At 50.2% G+C, this 19747-nt stretch overlaps 1 protein-coding gene across 7 annotated transcripts in view; it reads left to right on the top strand.

The window, feature by feature from the left end:
- The first annotated feature begins 423 nt into the window (after window positions 1–423).
- cdv3 (carnitine deficiency-associated gene expressed in ventricle 3) overlaps window positions 424–19747 on the top strand; it is a 40288-nt gene continuing 20964 nt past the window's right edge. For 5 of the 7 annotated variants that reach the window (XR_015078539.1, XM_085989199.1, XM_085989202.1 and 2 more), the window contains exons 1-4: window positions 425–1003; window positions 9444–9520; window positions 14454–14590; window positions 16661–16820. Coding sequence is in view for 5 of the 7 variants with exons in the window: in XM_085989199.1 (XP_085845325.1) it covers window positions 578–1003; window positions 9444–9520; window positions 14454–14590; window positions 16661–16820 (800 nt within the window). In the remaining 2 variants the exon portion in view is untranslated. Of the gene's footprint in view, window positions 1004–9443; window positions 9521–14453; window positions 14591–16660; window positions 16821–19747 lie in introns of all 7 variants that reach the window. The other 2 variants (XR_015078540.1, XM_085989201.1) reach the window with 1 other exon arrangement.

The following is a 19747-nucleotide window of genomic DNA, read 5'->3' on the forward strand; positions in this document are numbered from 1 at the left end:
CCTCCCGTTGGTGGTGCGTTACAGCACAGATGTAAATCATTTTAGTTGAGGTGGGTTAACCGAATGTACGAGTGGCACCCTTTTGAGAGCTGTGTGCTTGGAGAATGATTGGTGAAATCTGGAGAACAGCTGTTAAACCCATGCCCCCATTTAAAAAAAAGACCCCCCCCACAAATCCATATCCACCCAGCCCCCTGATGCCTGGGACGGGGTTGGTCGGGCCTGGGGCCTGACTCACACAGGCGGCCTGTCCACCATTACCCGACCCACGCTCTGTCGACGCAACCAAGCTTGCTGGCAAAAGGAGGTCCCGCCCCCTTCCTGCCGCGACGCCGGGCCGTGATTGGCTGAATCGCAGCAGGTCGGCGCGCCCGATTGGCTATGAGGGAGGGCCGTCAATCTCCCCCCAGCTACGCGGAGGGCGGGTCGGGTTTCCGGTTCCGGCGGGAGGCAGCGGGTTAGGTTGCGCCCTCGGGTCGGCATGGGTGAGCGGCTGCGGCTGTGAGGCGCTCGCACCGTCCGTTCCTACCCTCGCTCCTCAACGCCACACTCACCGTCTCCCCGGGTAACCGCCGCCATGGCCGAGCGGGAGGAGAAGAGCCTCGACGACTTCTTCGCCAAGCGAGACAAGAAGAAGAAGAAAGACAAGACCAGAGTGACCAAGGCGGGCCCGGCCGCGCCGGCCAGATGGGCAGCGACCGCGCTGCCAGCGCCATCGCCCGAGGCCCCGGCCACGACTCCGACTCCGCTCCCAACCCCGGTCCCCCCACCAACCCCCACTCCCCCACCAGCCCCGGATCCCCCCACCACCCCGGCTCCCCCCAGCACGCCGGTCACGGTGCCCGCCGAACCGGCGCCGCTAACGGCCAGCGGGCCGGCGGCCAGCGCGGCGGTGGCGGCCAGCGCGGCGAACGCGGCGGCGGCCGTCGTCAAGAAGCCCAAGAAGGAGAAGGAGCGGCCGGCGAAAGGCGACGGCCAGGATCCGCAGCTGGAGAGGGCGAGGGTAAGAGAGAGAGAGAGGGAGGGAGGGAGGCTGCGCAGGCCGCAGGCCCCGGGAGCGATGGTGGGGAGGGAGGGGACACTGGGCTGCGGGAGAGGAATTCATGGCCCCGCCCGCTCTGGAGAGGGGGAGGCAGGAAGTGGCGGGGGAAATTAGTTTGGGGGCTGGGGAGGGAGGAGGCGGGGATCAGGGCAGGGCCCCTCGGTCTGGGGAGGGAGGAGGCGGGGATCAGGGCAGGGCCCCTCGGTCTGGGGAGAGAGGAGGCGGGGATCAGGGCAGGGCCCCCTCGGTCTGGGGAGGGAGGAGGCGGGGATCAGGGCAGGGCCCCCTCGGTCTGGGGAGGGAGGAGGCGGGGATCAGGGCAGGGCCCTCTCGGTCTGGGGAGGGTGGAGGCGGGGATCAGGGCAGGGCCCTCTCGGTCTGGGGAGGGAGGAGGCGGGGATCAGGGCAGGGCCCTCTCGGTCTGGGGAGGGAGGAGGCGGGGATCAGGGCAGGGCCCTCGGTCTGGGGAGGGAGGAGGCGGGGATCAGGGCAGGGCCCTCTCGGTCTGGGGAGGGAGGAGGCGGGGATCAGGGCAGGGCCCTCTCGGTCTGGGGAGGGAGGAGGCGGGGATCAGGGCAGGGCCCCCGGTCTGGGGAGGGAGGAGGCGGGGATCAGGGCAGGGCTCCCTCGGTCTGGGGAGGGAGGAGGCGGGGCTCGGGGCAGGGCCCCCTCGGTCTGGGGAGGGAGGAAGCGGGGATCAGGGCAGGGCCCCCCGGTCTGGGGAGGGAGGAGGCGGGGATCAGGGCAGGGCCCCCCGGTCTGGGGAGGGAGGAGGCGGGGATCAGGGCAGGGCCCCTCGGTCTGGGGAGAGAGAGGAGGCGGGGATCAGGGCAGGGCCCCTCGGTCTGGGGAGAGAGAGGAGGCGGGGATCAGGGCAGGGCCCCCTCGGTCTGGGGAGGGAGGAGGCGGGGATCAGGGCAGGGCCCCCTCGGTCTGGGGAGGGAGGAGGCGGGGATCAGGGCAGGGCCCTCTCGGTCTGGGGAGGGTGGAGGCGGGGATCAGGGCAGGGCCCTCTCGGTCTGGGGAGAGAGGAGGCAGGGATCAGGGCAGGGCCCTCTCGGTCTGGGGAGGGAGGAGGCGGGGATCAGGGCAGGGCCCCTCGGTCTGGGGAGAGAGGAGGCGGGGATCAGGGCAGGGCCCTCTCGGTCTGGGGAGGGAGGAGGCGGGGATCAGGGCAGGGCCCCCTCGGTCTGGGGAGGGAGGAGGCGGGGATCAGGGCAGGGCCCTCTCGGTCTGGGGAGGGTGGAGGCGGGGATCAGGGCAGGGCCCTCTCGGTCTGGGGAGGGAGGAGGCGGGGATCAGGGCAGGGCCCTCTCGGTCTGGGGAGGGAGGAGGCGGGGATCAGGGCAGGGCCCTCGGTCTGGGGAGGGAGGAGGCGGGGATCAGGGCAGGGCCCTCTCGGTCTGGGGAGGGAGGAGGCGGGGATCAGGGCAGGGCCCCCGGTCTGGGGAGGGAGGAGGCGGGGATCAGGGCAGGGCCCCCTCGGTCTGGGAGGGAGGAGGCGGGGCTCGGGGCAGGGCCCCCTCGGTCTGGGGAGGGAGGAAGCGGGGATCAGGGCAGGGCCCCCCGGTCTGGGGAGGGAGGAGGCGGGGATCAGGGCAGGGCCCTCTCGGTCTGGGGAGGGTGGAGGCGGGGATCAGGGCAGGGCCCTCTCGGTCTGGGGAGGGAGGAAGCGGGGATCAGGGCAGGGCCCCCCGGTCTGGGGAGGGAGGAGGCGGGGATCAGGGCAGGGCCCTCTCGGTCTGGGGAGGGTGGAGGCGGGGATCAGGGCAGGGCCCTCTCGGTCTGGGGAGGGAGGAGGCGGGGATCAGGGCAGGGCCCTCTCGGTCTGGGGAGGGAGGAGGCGGGGATCAGGGCAGGGCCCTCTCGGTCTGGGGAGGGAGGAGGCGGGGATCAGGGCAGGGCCCTCTCGGTCTGGGGAGGGAGGAGGCGGGGATCAGGGCAGGGCCCCCGGTCTGGGGAGGGAGGAGGCGGGGATCAGGGCAGGGCCCCCTCGGTCTGGGGAGGGAGGAGGCGGGGCTCGGGGCAGGGCCCCCTCGGTCTGGGGAGGGAGGAAGCGGGGATCAGGGCAGGGCCCCCCGGTCTGGGGAGGGAGGAGGCGGGGATCAGGGCAGGGCCCTCTCGGTCTGGGGAGGGTGGAGGCGGGGATCAGGGCAGGGCCCTCTCGGTCTGGGGAGGGAGGAGGCGGGGATCAGGGCAGGGCCCTCTCGGTCTGGGGAGGGAGGAGGCGGGGATCAGGGCAGGGCCCTCTCGGTCTGGGGAGGGAGGAGGCGGGGATCAGGGCAGGGCCCTCTCGGTCTGGGGAGGGAGGAGGCGGGGATCAGGGCAGGGCCCCCGGTCTGGGGAGGGAGGAGGCGGGGATCAGGGCAGGGCCCCCTCGGTCTGGGGAGGGAGGAGGCGGGGCTCGGGGCAGGGCCCCCTCGGTCTGGGGAGGGAGGAAGCGGGGATCAGGGCAGGGCCCCCCGGTCTGGGGAGGGAGGAGGCGGGGATCAGGGCAGGGCCCTCTCGGTCTGGGGAGGGTGGAGGCGGGGATCAGGGCAGGGCCCTCTCGGTCTGGGGAGGGAGGAGGCGGGGATCAGGGCAGGGCCCCCGGTCTGGGGGAGGAAGCTGTGGATCAGGGCAGGGCCCCCCGGTCTAGGGAGAATGGGTTTGGCCCCTCCCGGTCTAGGGAGATTGGGGAATGGGCCCCCTCTGCTCTAGGGAGGGAAGATTGGGCCCCACCCAGGTCAAGGGAGGGGGCAATATTGGGGGCCCCTGGTCTAGGGAGGGGGCAATATTGGGGCCCCTGGTCTAGGGAGGGAGGGGCAAATTGGGGCACTCCCGGTTTAGGGAGGGGCGATTGGAGGTCCTCGGGGGAGGGGGGTATATTGGGGCTCCAACTATTCTAGGGAGGGGGGCATCAGCAGCACCCCCACCCCCCCTGTTTACGGAGGGGTGATTGGTTCCCCCCCCCCTCGTTTAGGGTAGGGCGAGGGGGGGCCCCGAGGAAGGGAATATTGGGGCCCCTCCCATTCTAGGGTGGGGGCATTGGGCCCCCCCCCCCCCCGGTCTAAGGAGGGAGGATTGGGCGCCCCTCCCCGGTTTAGGGAGGGGGGAAGATCGTGGCCTGAGGGAGGGGGGATTGCAGCGGGAAGGGGTGATGGGGCGGGCCCCAGGTCTGGGTGAGGGGCGATCGGGGCGGACCCCAGGTCTGGGGGAGGGGCGATCGGGGCGGGCTCCAGGTCTGGGGGAGGGGCGATCGGGGCCGGGCCCCTGGTCTGGGGGAGGGGTGGCCGGGCCCCCCCTTGGTCTAGGGGTAGTGAGATCATCGGGCCTGGTCTGGGGGTGGTGGGGGGAAATAGGGATGAGCGCCCTGGTCTGGGGGAGGGGGCAATCGGCAGGTCCCTGGTCTGGGGGTGGGGTTGGGGCAGGACCCTTGGTTTTGGGGAGGGTAAATTGAAGAATGGATGGGGGGCTGAATTAGATGAGGGCCCCTAGTCTGGGGGGGGGTAAAATTGGAGAAAGGTCCCTGGGGTGGTGGGGATTTAGAGGGGGGAGAATTAGAGGTGAGCCCTTCCTGGGTCTGTGGGGGGGGCAAGAATTAGAGGCAGGTCCCTGGTCTTGGGATGGGCGAAGAGAATTAGACGATGGCACCTGGTCTAGGGGGGTGCAGAGGCCCCTGTTTTGAATGGGGATGGTATGTGGCTGGTGGGGGGGAAGCAGATGTGGGCCCCTGGTCTGGAGGGGCGTTGCGGGGTGGAGCTGGAGTAGAGGGTTGATCTGGGGCGAGGAAGCGGGAGTGCCCATGGGTGGGGGAGCAGGCAGGCGCGTGGACTGTGGGGGACATAAGGCCCTCCATGTACCATACGTTCCTCAAATTCTGGCCTCTTGTGCATTCCCGATTTCATTCACCCCACCTTTGGCGGCTGTGCTTTAAGCTCTACCTCTGTTAAGTCGCTCCTTAAAACCTACCTCTTCGACCAAGCTTTTTGTCACTTGTCCTGACATCTCATGATGTGGCTTGGAATCAATTTTATAAGAACATAAATAGGAGCAGGCCATACGGCCCCTCGAGCCTGCTCCGCCATTCAATAAGATCATGGCTGATCATCGACCTCAACTCCACTTTCTTGTATATATGTTACAAAGCATGCATTGAATTTGCTTCTTATAGTCTTGCCTCCACATTGTGGGCATCCTCCATTACGTAGGGTGGCACTACTGTAATGCTAAGTGGGACAGGTCTAGTAGCCTAAAACTGTACATTCCAGATGCACTGTGAGCCTCCAAAAGCGGTAGAACTGTTTGCAACCAGAATCTGTAGCTTCATGGGCTGGCATATCTCTAATTCCTCAGTCACTGACAAGCTGGGAGAATGATGCTGGTTCAATAGAGTCTAGAAGAGCATGCCATGAGAAGCACCAGGCATATTTTAGAATGAGGCATCAATCCAGAGAATCTACTATACGGGGCTTGCCTGCAAGCTTAAGCAGTCGGAAGCGGTCCCATGTCCAATGGATCAGAGTAAAGCTCTGTAGCCCTACTAGGTGCTGTTGCATTGGTTAGTGAGCGTTCAATTATAACTCAAACTAACAGAGACTTGCATTTATATAAAACCTTATGCTATCTCAATGACCTGGGCATAGAATAAGATAAAAACAAAATGCTGGATATACTCAGCGGGTCAGGCAGCATCTGGAGAGAGAGTTAATGTTTCAAGTCAATGACCTTTCATCAGAACTGGAAAAAGTTAGAGATGTAACGGGTTTTAAGCAAGTACAGAGACAGGGAAATCATAATCATCAACTTTATTGTCATTGTTAGTGCACAACGAAATGTAGGCTTGCGGCTCCCGAGAGGAAAGAACAAATGGGAAGATCTATGTTCGGGTAAATGACAAAGGGATGATGCTGCAAGGCAAAAGGAGGTAGTAATAGGACAAGAAAAGAAACAAGATGTGTCTAGAGGAGCTGTAACTGACCACAACAGAATCATTACCAACAGCTGCTGTCTGGGAAAAGATGGGAGTAGTTATGATCTGAAATTGTTGAACTCAAATGTTGAGTCTGGAAGGTATTAAAGTGCCTAATTGAAAGATGAGGTGCTGTTCCTTGAGTTTACGTTGAGCTTCATTAGAACAGTGCAAGAGGCCAAGGGCAGAGGTGGGAGTAGGGCGGAGAATTAAAATGACCGGAAGCTCTGGGTCACCCTTGCGGACTGAAGAGCTGTTTTGCAAAACGATCACCCAATCTGTGTTTGGTCTCCCCAATGTAGAGTAGACTGCATCGTGCACAGTGATTACAGTATACTAAATTGAAAGAAGTATAAGTAAATTGCTGTTTCACCTGGAAGTGTTTTGGGCCCTGGACGGTGGGAAGGGAGGAGGTAAAAGGACAGATGTTGCATCTCCTGTGCTTGCAGGGGAGGGGGTGTTGGGGGTGACTGAATAGTGGACCAGGGTTTTGTGGAGGGAATGGTCCCTTTGGAATGCTGGGGGGGGCGAGATGATGTGCTTAGTGGTGGCATTGCGCTGGAGGTGGCGGAAATGGCAGAGGGTGATCTGTTGAGGCTGGTGGGGTGGAAGATGAGGACAAGGGGAACGCTATCGTGGTCCTGGGAGGGAGGGAAAGGGTGAGAGCAGAAGTGTGGAAATGGGACGGGCACTGTTGAGGGCCCTGTCCTCCATGGTGGAGGGGAATCCTCGGTTGAAGAAATAGGAAGCCATATCGGAAGCACTGGTATGGAAGGTGGCATAGTCAGAATGGATGTGACGGAGAAACTGGAAGAATGGAATAGAGTTCTTGCAGGAATCGGGATGGGAGGAAGTGTAATCAGGGTGGGGACATAGAATGAGTTACTTTGAAGTGCAGTGACTAGCATGTAGGTGACTGCGGCAGCCATTTTACACAGCAATATCCCACTAACAGTAATGTGATAAATGACCAGTTAATCTGTTCTGGGTGTTGATTGAAAGAGTATAGATGCACTTAAGGGGAAGCTAGATAAACACATGAGGGAGAAAGGAATAGAAGGTTATGCTGATGAGGTTAGATGAAATAGGGTGGGGTAAGACTCGCGTGGAGCATAAACATCAGCATAGACTAGTTGGGCCGAACGATCAGTTTATGCTATAACTTCTATGTAATTCAGTCAAGAATAGTGGTGGATAGTCGGGCAAATAACGGGAGGAGGATCCACATCCTCAACCACAGATAACCCAGTACAAGAGGCAAGTTTGAGGTGTTTGCAAGCGTCTTCAGCCGCTGGCGCCTAGTTGGCAGCCTCGTGTCGTTCTCGCCATTATAGATGTCAGCATCCAGCTAATTTGGGGCCCTCCACTTGGTGTTTCAAAATGGCTGGGTATACTGGATGCAGCAAAGGGATGGGTCCTGACAACAACTGGCTATGATGCTACCTGACTATGTTGAAAATTACCCAGGTATGTCCTATCCACAGAAGGTGGAACAAATCCAACTTGATTAATTGTCCCCTATGAGCCTCCTCAGCAAAGTGATGGAAGAAGTCATTGATCATGCCATCAAGTGACACAGTCACCAATAATCTGCTTGTCAATATTCAGTTTGGGTTCCTCTAGACCCTGGCACAGCCTTGATCCAGACATGAATACAAGTGCTGAATGCCTAGGGGGCGATGAGTATCTGCCCTCAACATCAAGAAAGCATTTGACCGAGTGTGCCAGCATGAAGCTCTAGCAAAGCTTAAGGTCAGTAGGAGCACCATCCAGTGGCTGGAGTCATGCCTAACATGCAGGAAGATGGTTGTAGTTATTGGTGTCTAATCGTCACAGCCCCAGCATCGTCGCAGGAGTTTCAGGACAATGTCCTCGGCCAAAGCATCTTGAGCTGCTTTCCTCTGTCATAGGGCAGGAGTAGGGGTGTTTGATTTGTTCAGTGTCTGTAATGAAGCAGCCAGTAGCAGAACCTGAACAGCATCCAAGTTGGGCTAGCAAGTGGCAAGAAACATTTGTGTCAGGCATTGACCATCTCTAACAAGAAAAGGCCCAACCACCTCTTCTTGACCTTCAATACATCACCATCACCGAGTACCAATGTTCCCTGTACAAAAATTTCAGGCCACCCATTCAAAATACAATACATGTGCGGTTTTACTATTTAAAAGCTGGCTGCGCAGGACCCCTGGAGCGCTGCGCGGCCACGCAGCTAAAAGGGAACATTGCCGAGTACCCCACCATTAGCACCAACTGGGCAGCCCTATGGAAACTGACCATAACCGCAAAGCAGAGGCTCGTTATTCTGCAATGAGTGGCTCAAGTCAGCAGCGGGATGGAACACGCAGTTGTATGGACGCAACAGCCCTGTCACTAAACTCTATCCGTCGCCAGTGCATTGTGTCTGCAGTATGTACTATCCAGGCTGCACTGTAGTAATTATGCTTACCTTGACAACACTCGCCAGCCCTGCAACCTCTACCACTGAGAAGGACAAATGCAGTAATGTCACAGGAACAGAGTCACTTCCACATCACACGATATCCTGACATTGATGTATAGCTTCGTCATTGGGCCAAAGTCCTGGCATTCCCACTCTAACATAATCGTGGAAGTCCCATCACCACAGCAACTGCAGCTGCTCCAGAAGAATCCCTGCTGCCACCACCTCCGAGCAACATGGGATGGGCAATTGGCAGCATTCCCCACAGTTGAGAAAATATTCTAAACATTTGATGCAGTGGGATAATTTTCATACTGTGGTGTTAAGTGTCTGAATATCCTATTCTGGCCTTAAAGGTGCTGAAATAATTTTTTTTTTACTATGCAGCACTTTAGGATTGAAAAATAGTTTTTAAACTGTTCATTATTGTTCCTTCAAATACCTCCTAGACCATTCATGTGTCAATGATAGTAATCCAACAGTTATAGGCAACTGTTACATCATTCAAGGAGATGTTTAAAATGGCGTTGATGAATAGAATTAACAAGTCTTTTTGTCAAATGTCATGGCTTAGCGGTGAGGAAATGAGTATAGAACCTGCTTTTCCAATTTATTTGGATTTTCTGTGTGTGTGTGGGCGGACAGACTGGCTCGGTAGTGGAGACAAGAGCATTGGAATATACAAAATACAGTTAGTTGGATATCTGTGGTTTGGATTTTGGGTTCCAGAAGGATGAGCTTTGGTAGGTTGAATGACTTTTTTTGTCCCTACATTTTATGTTTCGCCACTTCAAATTACAAGCCAAAACGGGAGACCATAGCCTTGATAGGTCATTATGTGCTGGTTTTATACAAATTATTCGGTCCTTTTCTCCTTAAGCAAAGCATCTTTTTCTTTTATGAAGCTTTTACAGACGGTTGATTACATATGCTTTATATAAGATTAGCTTTTCAATGTTTTCAGTTGTGTAAACTTAGTTTGACTTTACTGATCTTGGGATGTATTTTAGGAGGATGAAGAATGGAAGGAGTTTGAGCAAAAGGAAGTTGATTACAGTGGTTTGAGGATCCACGCCTTACAAATCAGGTGAGCAAAGAAATAATTTAATATTTAGCTTTTCAATTAAAGGAGAGCTTTTCACTAAACTTAAACTATAACTGCATAAAATGGAGCCAGACTGAGAGGATTTCAGTTTTGTTTGTTTAGTGATCATTCGGAAATAATGCATTAAGTTAGTTTTGATTCTTGAAGGTTTAGAATCAAACTCGGGTCAAGCTCATTTTACATGATTGAGCTAATCAGAGAATGCTACTTCACAGAAGGAGGCCATTAGGTCCGTCGTGCCTCTTTGGTAGAGCTATCCAATTACAGGAAACTTTGTGATATCTGGCACCGACGGAACCGAGCTGTTGCCGTCCCATCAAAACTGCCGGACAAACCAGCGCTAACGTTAAAACATACGGAGCTTTTGAGCTCCGTATCTAGCAACAAACCCTGTGCTTCTAAACAGTCGGCCGTAGCTTGCAAGCGTCTCTGTAGCTAAGCAACAGCTTTAGCTAGACCTTGCAGAGCCTGACTGGTGGGGAAAAAAAAGCAACGAAAAGAAAAAAAAACTTACTGAACCGACTCCTGAATTTTGCCGGTGGATCGAGCATTCCAGACAGTTAACCTCCGGATAAACCAAAGTTTCCTGTAATCCCACTCCCTGTAGCAGTCATTTTTTTTCCTTCCAAGTATTTATCCGATTCTCTTTTGAATGTTACCATTGAATCTGCTTCCATCACCCTTTCAGGCAGTGCATTCCAGATCATCACAACTCCGTGTATATAAAAAAAAAAAAAAAAAAGTTTCCTCATGTTGCCTCTGGTTCTCGTGGCAATCACCTTTAAATCTGAGTCCTCTGGTTACTGACCCTTCTGCCACTGGAAACAGTTTCTCTTTATTTACTCTATCAAAACCCTTCATAATTTTGAACACCTCTGTCACATCTCTTAACATTTAAAACATCTTCCTAAAGTGTGGTGCCCAGAATTGAACAGAATACTCCAGCTGAGGCCTAACCAGTGTTTCATAAAAGTTTAGCATAACTTGCTTTTGTACTCTTATGCTTCTCTCTATTAATAAAGCCAAGGATTCCGTGTGCTTTTTTTAACCGCCTTCTCAATGTGTCCTACCACCTTCAAAGATTTGTGTCCATACACCCCCAGGTGTCTCTGTTCCTGTAACCCCTTTAAAATTGTACCATTTAGTTCATCTTGCCTCTCTTCATTCTTCCTACCAAAATGAATCACTTCACACTTCTCTGGTAAATTTCATCTGCCATGTGGTTGTCCATTTCACCAGTCTGTCTGTCCCCCTGAAGTCTGTTACTATCCTCCTCATTGTTTACTACATTTGGATTTCGTATCATCTGCAAACTTTGAAATTATGCCCTGCATACCCAAGTCCAGGTCATTAATATATATCAAAAAGAGCAGTGATTCTAATGCTGATGCCTGGGGTACACCACTGCACACTTTCCTCCAGTCTGAAAAGCAACCGTTCACCAATACACTCTGCTTTCTCTCCCTTAGCCAATTGTATCCACGCTCCCACTGTCCCTTTAATCCCATGAGCTTTAATTTTGCTAACTAGTCTATTATGTGGTACTTTGTCAAACGCCTTTTGAAAGTCCATATACACATCAACCACACTACCTTCATCAACCCTCTCCATTACTTCATCAAAGAACTCGCGATCAAGTGAGTCAAACACAATTTGCCTGTAACAAATCCGTGCAAACTTTCATTTAATAGCCCATACTTTTTTAAATGGCAATTAATTTTGTCCCGAATATTGTCTTAAAGTTTCCCCACCAAAGACGTTAGGCTGATTGTCCTGTAGTTGCCAGGTCTATCCCTCTTTTTAAACAGGGGTGTAACATTTGCAGTTCTCTGGCACTACCCCCATATCCAAGGAGGATTGGAAGATTGTGACCAGAGCCTCTGCAATTTCCACCCTTACTGCCCTCCGTAACCTAGGATGCATCCCATCCGGATCGGGTAACTTTTCTACTATAAGGACTGCCAACCTTTTAAGTACCCCCTCTATCTTTTTTTTTTATCCTATCCAATATCGCTACTGCCTCCTCCTTTACTGCTACAATGGCAGCACCTGCTCTGACCTGACATCCTGGCCCTTGCTGTTGGCAACATTCAGCAAAGATTATTTGGAGACAGAGAAATTCTGAGCACTTTGACTGTTTTTCAGGTGTACCCCTGTGCTCTTTTTAAAGAGTGAGCTTATTGTGCTACTAGGTCCAAGTTACTTTAGCTTAGCCTGTTCTGGATGGTTTTACTTTACAAACTCGCCGTATCCTCTTACTCCTCCAAATCAAACACAATGGAAGTTGCTGGGTGTACAGTCTACCGACATATTGTACAATATCTTGCTACTTAACTGTACTGTGAGTTCCATATTTTATCACGTCCTCCAAAGTGATTTACACCTGGACCTAACGAGACAGCAACTGAGCACCACGGCTAATTTTACTTTCTAAGCAGGCTTTGCAGGATTAACATAAACAAGAGATCAAATCCATTCACCACATTACATTTTTGAAAAAATATTCAATCCATGTTGCTGTTCCAACCATTTTAAAATGTAAACAAATGCATGGATACTTGGGCTTACAGGGTTGAATTTTGAGGACAGGTTGCATAAACTTGGTGTATTGCCTTTAGTTCAGAAGGTTGAGGGGTGAATGTTGAAGGAATTTGATTAGGGTAGCTATAGAGAAGCTATTTCCTCTGGTGTGGCGGACCTAAGAAAGATAAATGAGTATTTTCTAAATGGTGAGAAACTAGGAACTATAGAGGAGCAGAGAGATTTGGAAGTCATTTAAAACTAGTAGACGGGTACAAAAACCAATGTAAAAGGTAATGGGAATGTTGGCCTTTATCTCAAGGAGGCTAGAATACAAAGGGCGATGATGTGCTTCAGTTGCATAGAGCCTTGGTCAGACCCCATCCGGATTACTGCGTTCTGTTTTGGGCACCGCACTTCAGGAACAAAATATTTCCGTGGGTGGTGCATTGCAGATTCACCAGGATTATACTGGGCCTTAGAGGGTTAAATTATTAGGACAGGTTGCATAAACTTGGCTTGTATTCCCTTGAGCATCAAAGATTGAGGGGCGATTTAATCGAGGTGTTTAAAATGTTAAAAGGATTTGATAGGGTAGATACAGAGAGTATTTCCTCTGATAGGTGAATCAAGAGCGAGGGGACATAATCATAAAATTAGAGCTTGCCATTTAGGATGGAAATCGGGAAGCACTTTTTCCACGTGGTAATAGAAATCTGGAATTCTCTCCACCAAATGTGGATGCTGGGACAATTTGAGCTTTCAAGACTGAGATTGATATTGTTGTTGGGTAAGGCTATCAAGGAATATTGGACAAAGGCGGATAGATGGAGTTGAGATACAGATCAGCCATGTTCTAATTGAATGGTGGAACGGGCTTTTAGGAGCTGAATGTTACCATGTTTTCTATGGAAAGTAAAACGTTCTTCAAAAAAATAATTACAAATATTTTACTCAAATAATTTAGAAAAATAACCACTACCAGGACAGCCTCAAGTCTTATCCCCCCTCAAATTTCATCTTTTTCCCCTTGTTGCTAATTGAAGGTCGGGCTATAGCTCCGACTGCAAACTCTGAGATCCCGACTCTGGAGTCGACACATGATGGGGTTGTCGTGCCTGGGTTTGTTGTCTTGAGAGAGGAGCCGAAGGATCGGGTCTGCGGTTGTGCTCCCCACCCACAGCCACTAGCGACCCAGTGCCAGGAAAGCCCACCACGACAGACAGGGCTCTATCCCGTAGCACCCACTCAACCTCCCGGCTATCCCTGGCCCCAGTCCTCATTCACCTGCAGTGTGAAGTGCTGAGAGGCGCTCACCTCTGCAGTTGCTTGTCTCTACTGAGCTGCCACGTTGTAGTGTGTGACCATGATGTCAGTACCATCGTGTGCACGCATGACGCATGCATAAAGGTGACTTGCAGAGGATTCCCACACGCTGCAAACATGCAGCCCTGCACACGGGCACAGGGGTGGCATCTGGGCCTCGCCAAAGTGGCCGATTCTGGAGGATACGCGCTTCGTTTCTAAATTTCTGTAAATTAAGCTAGCTGAATAGCAGCAGCAATAAGAGTTGTATAGGCATATTTCAGTCTGTCATGCTCTTTGTTTGTGGATTGGGTGAATCAAGTCTAATTTCAGGGGGCAGCGATGCAGAATATTGTAGCGGCTTCGAGCTGTGTAGCAAACTATAGAATGGTACCTGTAGACGCCCCCTTCTCTTCCCCCTCCCCTGGCAGGTAGAGTTCACTTTTCAAATGTGGAATAGCCAAAGGTGGCAAGTGGTGGCCATGCACCAATAAAGAAAAATAATCTGACTCATCCTAATCTGCTTCTGTGTACTTCTAGCAGGGAGGTAGAAGTATTGACCTTTTGGCATGTGCATTGTGAGTTGACAGGAAAATTGTAAAGTGAGAAAAGGATGAGTGAAGGACCTGTTGGTAACTGTTTCTTTGGGTTTATCAGCTGTCAAAACTCTGACTGAATTCCCATTCCAACATCAAACATTTGTTCAAAAGCCAAATACTGCGGCTACTGGAAATCTGAAATAAAAACAGAAAATGCTGGAAATACTCAGCCAGTCAGGCAGCATCTGTGACGAGAGAGAGAGAGTTAACGTTTCAAGTTGATGAAAGGTCACCGACCGGCTGAGTATTTCCTGTTTTTATTTCAAACATTTGTAATGGTAATATGTAACGCAGGTTGCGTGAGATAATCGTGTCAACTGAAGACAGTGAATTATCACTTCATCTATTGGGCCCATTGTAAAATTGTACTGTCATTGCCAGTCGATTTAAGTAAGTGTGGGTTTCTATACATATTAACCGATTTTGGAGCTGCTTGAGGTTTCTGACAGAATATTGCGTTAGTGTAATGCTAGCTGTTACTAACTTGACAGTGATGAAAGAGAGGAAGAAGATAATGAGAAGAAAGAAGATCAAGGTGAGGATGGAGATAATATCTCGTATAGAGGAGACGACAAGACAGTTGGGCCCTGGAATAAGATAACACCAGTACAAGCACCCGTCGTTGTGGGTAAGTACTCCGGTTGTTTTAGACATGTATAGATTTTAACAGATCCAATAAAGACTGAAGTTCGCGTATAACCACAAAATTGCTCCAGATCATCAAATTAACATTTGCTAAAATACTTTGAATTATCTGGCAAAGTACTCTGGCATTATTTAACGTGCTATGTTGGACTAGACCAATGAAGAAAATCCAGTCATTATCCCTGCAGAATTTTGAAATGTTTTAAGGACTTTTATTTGAACGTTCTCTCTCTGCTGCTATCAGACCATGAAATATTTGCCAAAGCAGGATGAACTGTTCAAATCAAACCATAATTATGCTAATCCGATATGGTTGGCTCAAAGGTTGGTTGACAGTCATTACGTGGAACACATTAAAACTGTGTCCATATGCTGAGCGGCTACTTGAGCAAGTTAGTGGAGGGCACCTGTGAAACCGCATCTTTATAGCACCCTATCTCAACCACTGAGTCGCTGCATTCAGGACAGGAGGAGCCTGTAAAATGATTTGAGGAAAAGGCATGAAACGTCACACGTAATTGAACTTCCCCAACTCTGTTCCCCTGTAATTTGTTAAATGGCTGAAATGGACTGAGGATCTTCTGACAAATGCCACTTTATAACTGGTTAAGAGGAGGAACATGAGGGTGCCTGTCTCATTTACTTCATCCTCCACATTCCTTGAGATGAAAGTGTCATCTCGGCTGTAAGGTATGCAAGTTTATGTGGTCAGGATGCAACCTTAAAGCAGGTGTCCAACACACTGAGCTAAAGTTGGTTTGGATGCGTCATTTATCTGAGCTGCAAAGCCCTCAATGGTTCCTTTTCCTACTTGTGTGCAAAGCTAATTTAGGCTTGGGCTCATTAAACCTCCTGGCCCAGATTGGTGGATTTAGACCAGTTGACACAGCCTTTTTGCACCAATCAAGAATTGGCCTTTAACAATCCTCCAGGCATCAAGGCCTGGAGTTTGTGCTCGATTGCGCGCTGGCTTTATTCGCGCGATTCACCCAAAATCGGCGTAGAAGATCACAGCATTTTAAGCGCTAATTGCGTTCTGCGCAAATAGTTTCCTCAATGTTTTGCGCTAGTTTTAAAAACATCGCACTAGAAGCTGTCCCCGCCCACAAGTGGCCATGCCTCCAGAGTGAATTAATCACTATTGGGAGTTTCCACTAATTGCACTTGTTTGCAGGCCTTCGAGGAGGCTCTAAAAATTAAGCTGGACCTTTTGGGTGCAAGAACACGAATGAACGTTTTTTAAAAATTACTGAGGAACTGACTACTGTACACCAATATAACGAGAACATAATTTTGTACTTTTTTAAGACACTTAAAATCGGGTTACTCACTGGATTGACACTGATTAAAATTGCTTATTGTTTGTGATGAACCCATTTTCAACTATTTATCAAACTTTCCCAAGTTACCACTCTTAAATATATCAAGGAGTATCTTTTAAAGCTTTTTTTAAAAAATGCGTTTTAAAACTCTGCCAGATTGCGCTGGTTCCTGGCAGATTTTTCCGTTCGGTGATATGCGAGTGAGTTTGAGTGGAAACGATGGGTGCAATTTGTGCCGAATACGCTCAAAGCGGAAACTCGACCCCCAGAGGTTGAAACTTCCAAGTTTTCAAGCATCAAGGAAGGGCTTAAATTTGTGCGCATATGATGGAGGACTGTGGAAGTTTTGTGTGGGAGGTATTGAATATCTTGTCTTGGGGGGAATACAATCAGTCTGCCCATCCGGTAAGATCTCCTTTCTTTTCACTTCCCCATTTTGCCATGCTGCTAATCATTCTCTGAGCAGGAAGGTAAGAAAAATAATTTCACAGGGCTCAGTGTTGCTATTGAAGCAGCTGAAGTGGCCAATTGGTGACCCTGATTCTTTTCACTTCTGGGGAAATGCCTGGCCTTCTAAGCAGGTCCCCATGACAAAATCCTATGGGTAACCTATTGTCTAACCCTCTACACATCAGTATGCCACCTTGGTTCATTGCTATTTTGTTAGTGTAGAAATGTTTGAACTGTTGCAGAAGTTGTCTACATTTTGTCTAACACCAGTGTGACTCCAGTTGCAGAAGTCCCAGAACCAAAACCATCTGGGGTGTATCGACCTCCTGCAGCCAGATTGGGTAATGCGAGAAGAACGCAATCACAAGGACCACCAGAGATCTTCAACGATGCACAGTTTCCATCCCTACAAGCTTCCGCAAAGCATGTAGAAACCAGAAAGTAAGCCTGGATGTGTTTGCTTACTATTGGTGATTTGCCACTTGTTTGATTTCCACAGATACTTGCCAGTTTTGATTTTTTATTTAAAAAAAAGATTTGTTTCCCCCTTATGAAAAACATTCAATATTTTTCAGTGCTATTTTCTTAAGGTTCTTCATTTTCAGTTTTTTAACTCTGATTTGCAGACTTGCTGTTCTGCCATTGCCCCAACATCTTGATATTTGTGAATCTTGCAGGATTTGGTAGTATGCACCTTTCAGTTACAAACGAAGATGGCATCTGCTGTGTTGTCTCTTGGCTCCTTTCCAATAAACCTGCAAAAATATGCAAAATATTTGCATAATCTAAATGAAACTTTAAAAAAAAAGTATTTTCAAAAATGCCATGTTAAGTGAGTAAGCTGCCCCAAGACGTTCCTGTGGATTTTTAGCAAACTTGAGCAAGAATTGAAAATGAACTCTGGTTCCCTAATAGGTCAGTGAGTGTGTATATATACGACCTGGTGCAGTACAAGCCATGCAGAGTAGGAACTTCCTAGGTTCAATCTTTGGTTTGTCCTGAATCAGTCAGTGTAGTGGTGGGGTGGTGTGGCCTCTGGGATAGCGAGACGGGGGCGGGGGGAGGAGAGAGAATCCGCTCCTGATGACTGCCCAGTATGCTAGAAAGTATGCATGTAGACATTGGGTGGGAATGGGATCAGGCTAAACTGCGATGGTCCTACCGTGAAATAGTCTGCTGTTATGGCACACTTTGGGTGAATTACCAGCGGGCTGCTCCCATCACCCATTTACATTAAATGAATTTGAGGTGGGGAGGGGCAAGAACTGAAAACGAAGAACCATACATTTTCTTGTACAGAAAATCAAATGAAAATCATTGTATATGCCAGACACTTCAATATTTTTGCAGTTTACTTAAAAATATTTATATTTTTCAGTGATCTGACTTACCTTCATTTGTACATCCTTATTTGTTCAATCTCCACATACAAATAGGCTGCCACGGTTGGATTGTCATGCCACCTGTCATGAATTCCTCTAATATTTCGCGTATTACCTATAGCCCATCAGCTATACATAACATGGCTGCTATACCCCTAGTATAGGACCCAAAAAGTGTGGGTACTTGGGAGCCAGATGTCCAGGTCAACTGCAGAACACTTGCAACAGTCTGCAGAAGATGGACCCCTCTGCAGGCCCAAAGAATCTTAATCCATAGCCATGCTTGGCTTAAGTGGGTTTTTTTTATACAAAAGGAGGGGGGGGGAGCTTCCAGCAACACTAGCAGTTTCAAAGCAATTCTGAGCATGGTTGGTCGTACTGTACATTCGGCTGGATGCCCGCCTTTGAAAGGAAGGTAGGGCTCCTTTGGAGACAGAATGGGCCACACACCTGAATTCAAGAGCAGGAAAGGGAAGGCAGGAAGTGCCCAGAGAGAGTGTGCCCTCAGCTTGTGGTCATATCTGCACCTCAGCAGTGCCAGTGGCTTACCATTATTTTTCCCAATACTGACAGAATTGCCAGTGGAGGGCTATCACAGTTTGAGAAAATGTGGGACCTCATTGTATTGGATGTTTGGATCAAGGGGAATGTCTGAGGAGGTTGCACGTTCACCTGGATTTCAAGTTTCAGAAGAGTAACCTTAGGACCAGCTGCTCATGGGAAGGAGTCTTTAGTCCTAAAAGAGCAGAAGCTTTGGCACTGCCAGGCCATAAATAAGGTACCCTAGACCAGGGCAGTGTTATTATTTTAATTCTTTGTCTCTTAAAGAAATCATCTTGGATATAAGAGCCCAGACCACCTCCAATCTGAAAGAAAAGTTTATGATGCTAATGCGATGCATCTTGGAAACTGGCTAGTAACTTGGTTGTACACTTTTGTAAGAGTTGTAGCGAAGCTAACTGAAGCTCTGTGTGCAGGAAGTAAATGATCAAGTTCTTCCTTTCAACTTGATCTAAGAACGCTGTGTGTCTGTGATGTCCTTTCTTTGCTGATATTTCACATTAAATCATATCTGGACAAATGGTTTATGCAAGTGCATCTTCATGGTAATATACAGGTGGTGATCCCAGTAGATTGAGTGTTCTAGACTGGATTCGTTAAGCGAGATAAATCTGCCTTGAATCCAGGGCAGGGTCAATAGGTGCTGGTTCCGAACAGATCTGGGCATAGGTACACTGCCAGTAAGGTTTCTTCAGCGGCATGCAGCCTGAATTCCATGACCCTCTATGGTGTGCGGCTTCGTGCTACACTCCGATCCTTGGAGTTGGTAGTGTATATACCTTTTGTGGTATTTTATGCAGAATTATTTGAGCCTATTGCAACTGCTTTTGCAGTGGTTTCAAGATGCACAGTTATCATAGATCATCAATCTGGCAAGAGGCACCCTACACTTATGATGGCCTTGAGACAAAGGTAAACTAATAGTTTGTGGGTGTTCAGCCACCTCTTGTCGTCTTAGAGACTACTTCCAACTCAGCTTGCATCGCCGAAGTTATGAGGCCCTAACTGCACAAACCATGGTGTGGAAACCAACTTGAGCCTCAAGAAGTGTGGTTAACTGGTCAAATTGGTGGCATTCTGGCTACGTCTCATTCCTGACCTGTTTTTTAGCCATGCTTTGGTGTCAGAACTTTCACATTCCTTCTCCACATTACCATGTGGGTGTAGATACCTTGAGCAATGACCAGGCTGACTCGTACCAATGGACTTTTCATCTGAAAACCCAAGTTCTTGGGGTGGAGTTAGTTGAAGATATCTCGTGGCAACTTTTCAGAACTTTAATGCCAGAGATCTTATTCTATGTCCCAAATCATTCAAGCTTGTTTACCAAAAAGGGAAAATAAATCTATTGTGGAGAGATTATTGGATTCTTTGTCCTCGTACTGCAGATTGTTCATGGGATCCAATTGCAGCTGATGGTAGTAA

Source organism: Somniosus microcephalus, chromosome 5, assembly GCF_052327205.1.
Source record: "Somniosus microcephalus isolate GS21.2 chromosome 5, FLI_Smic_1.0, whole genome shotgun sequence".
NCBI classification, from domain to species: Eukaryota; Metazoa; Chordata; class Chondrichthyes; order Squaliformes; family Somniosidae; genus Somniosus; species Somniosus microcephalus.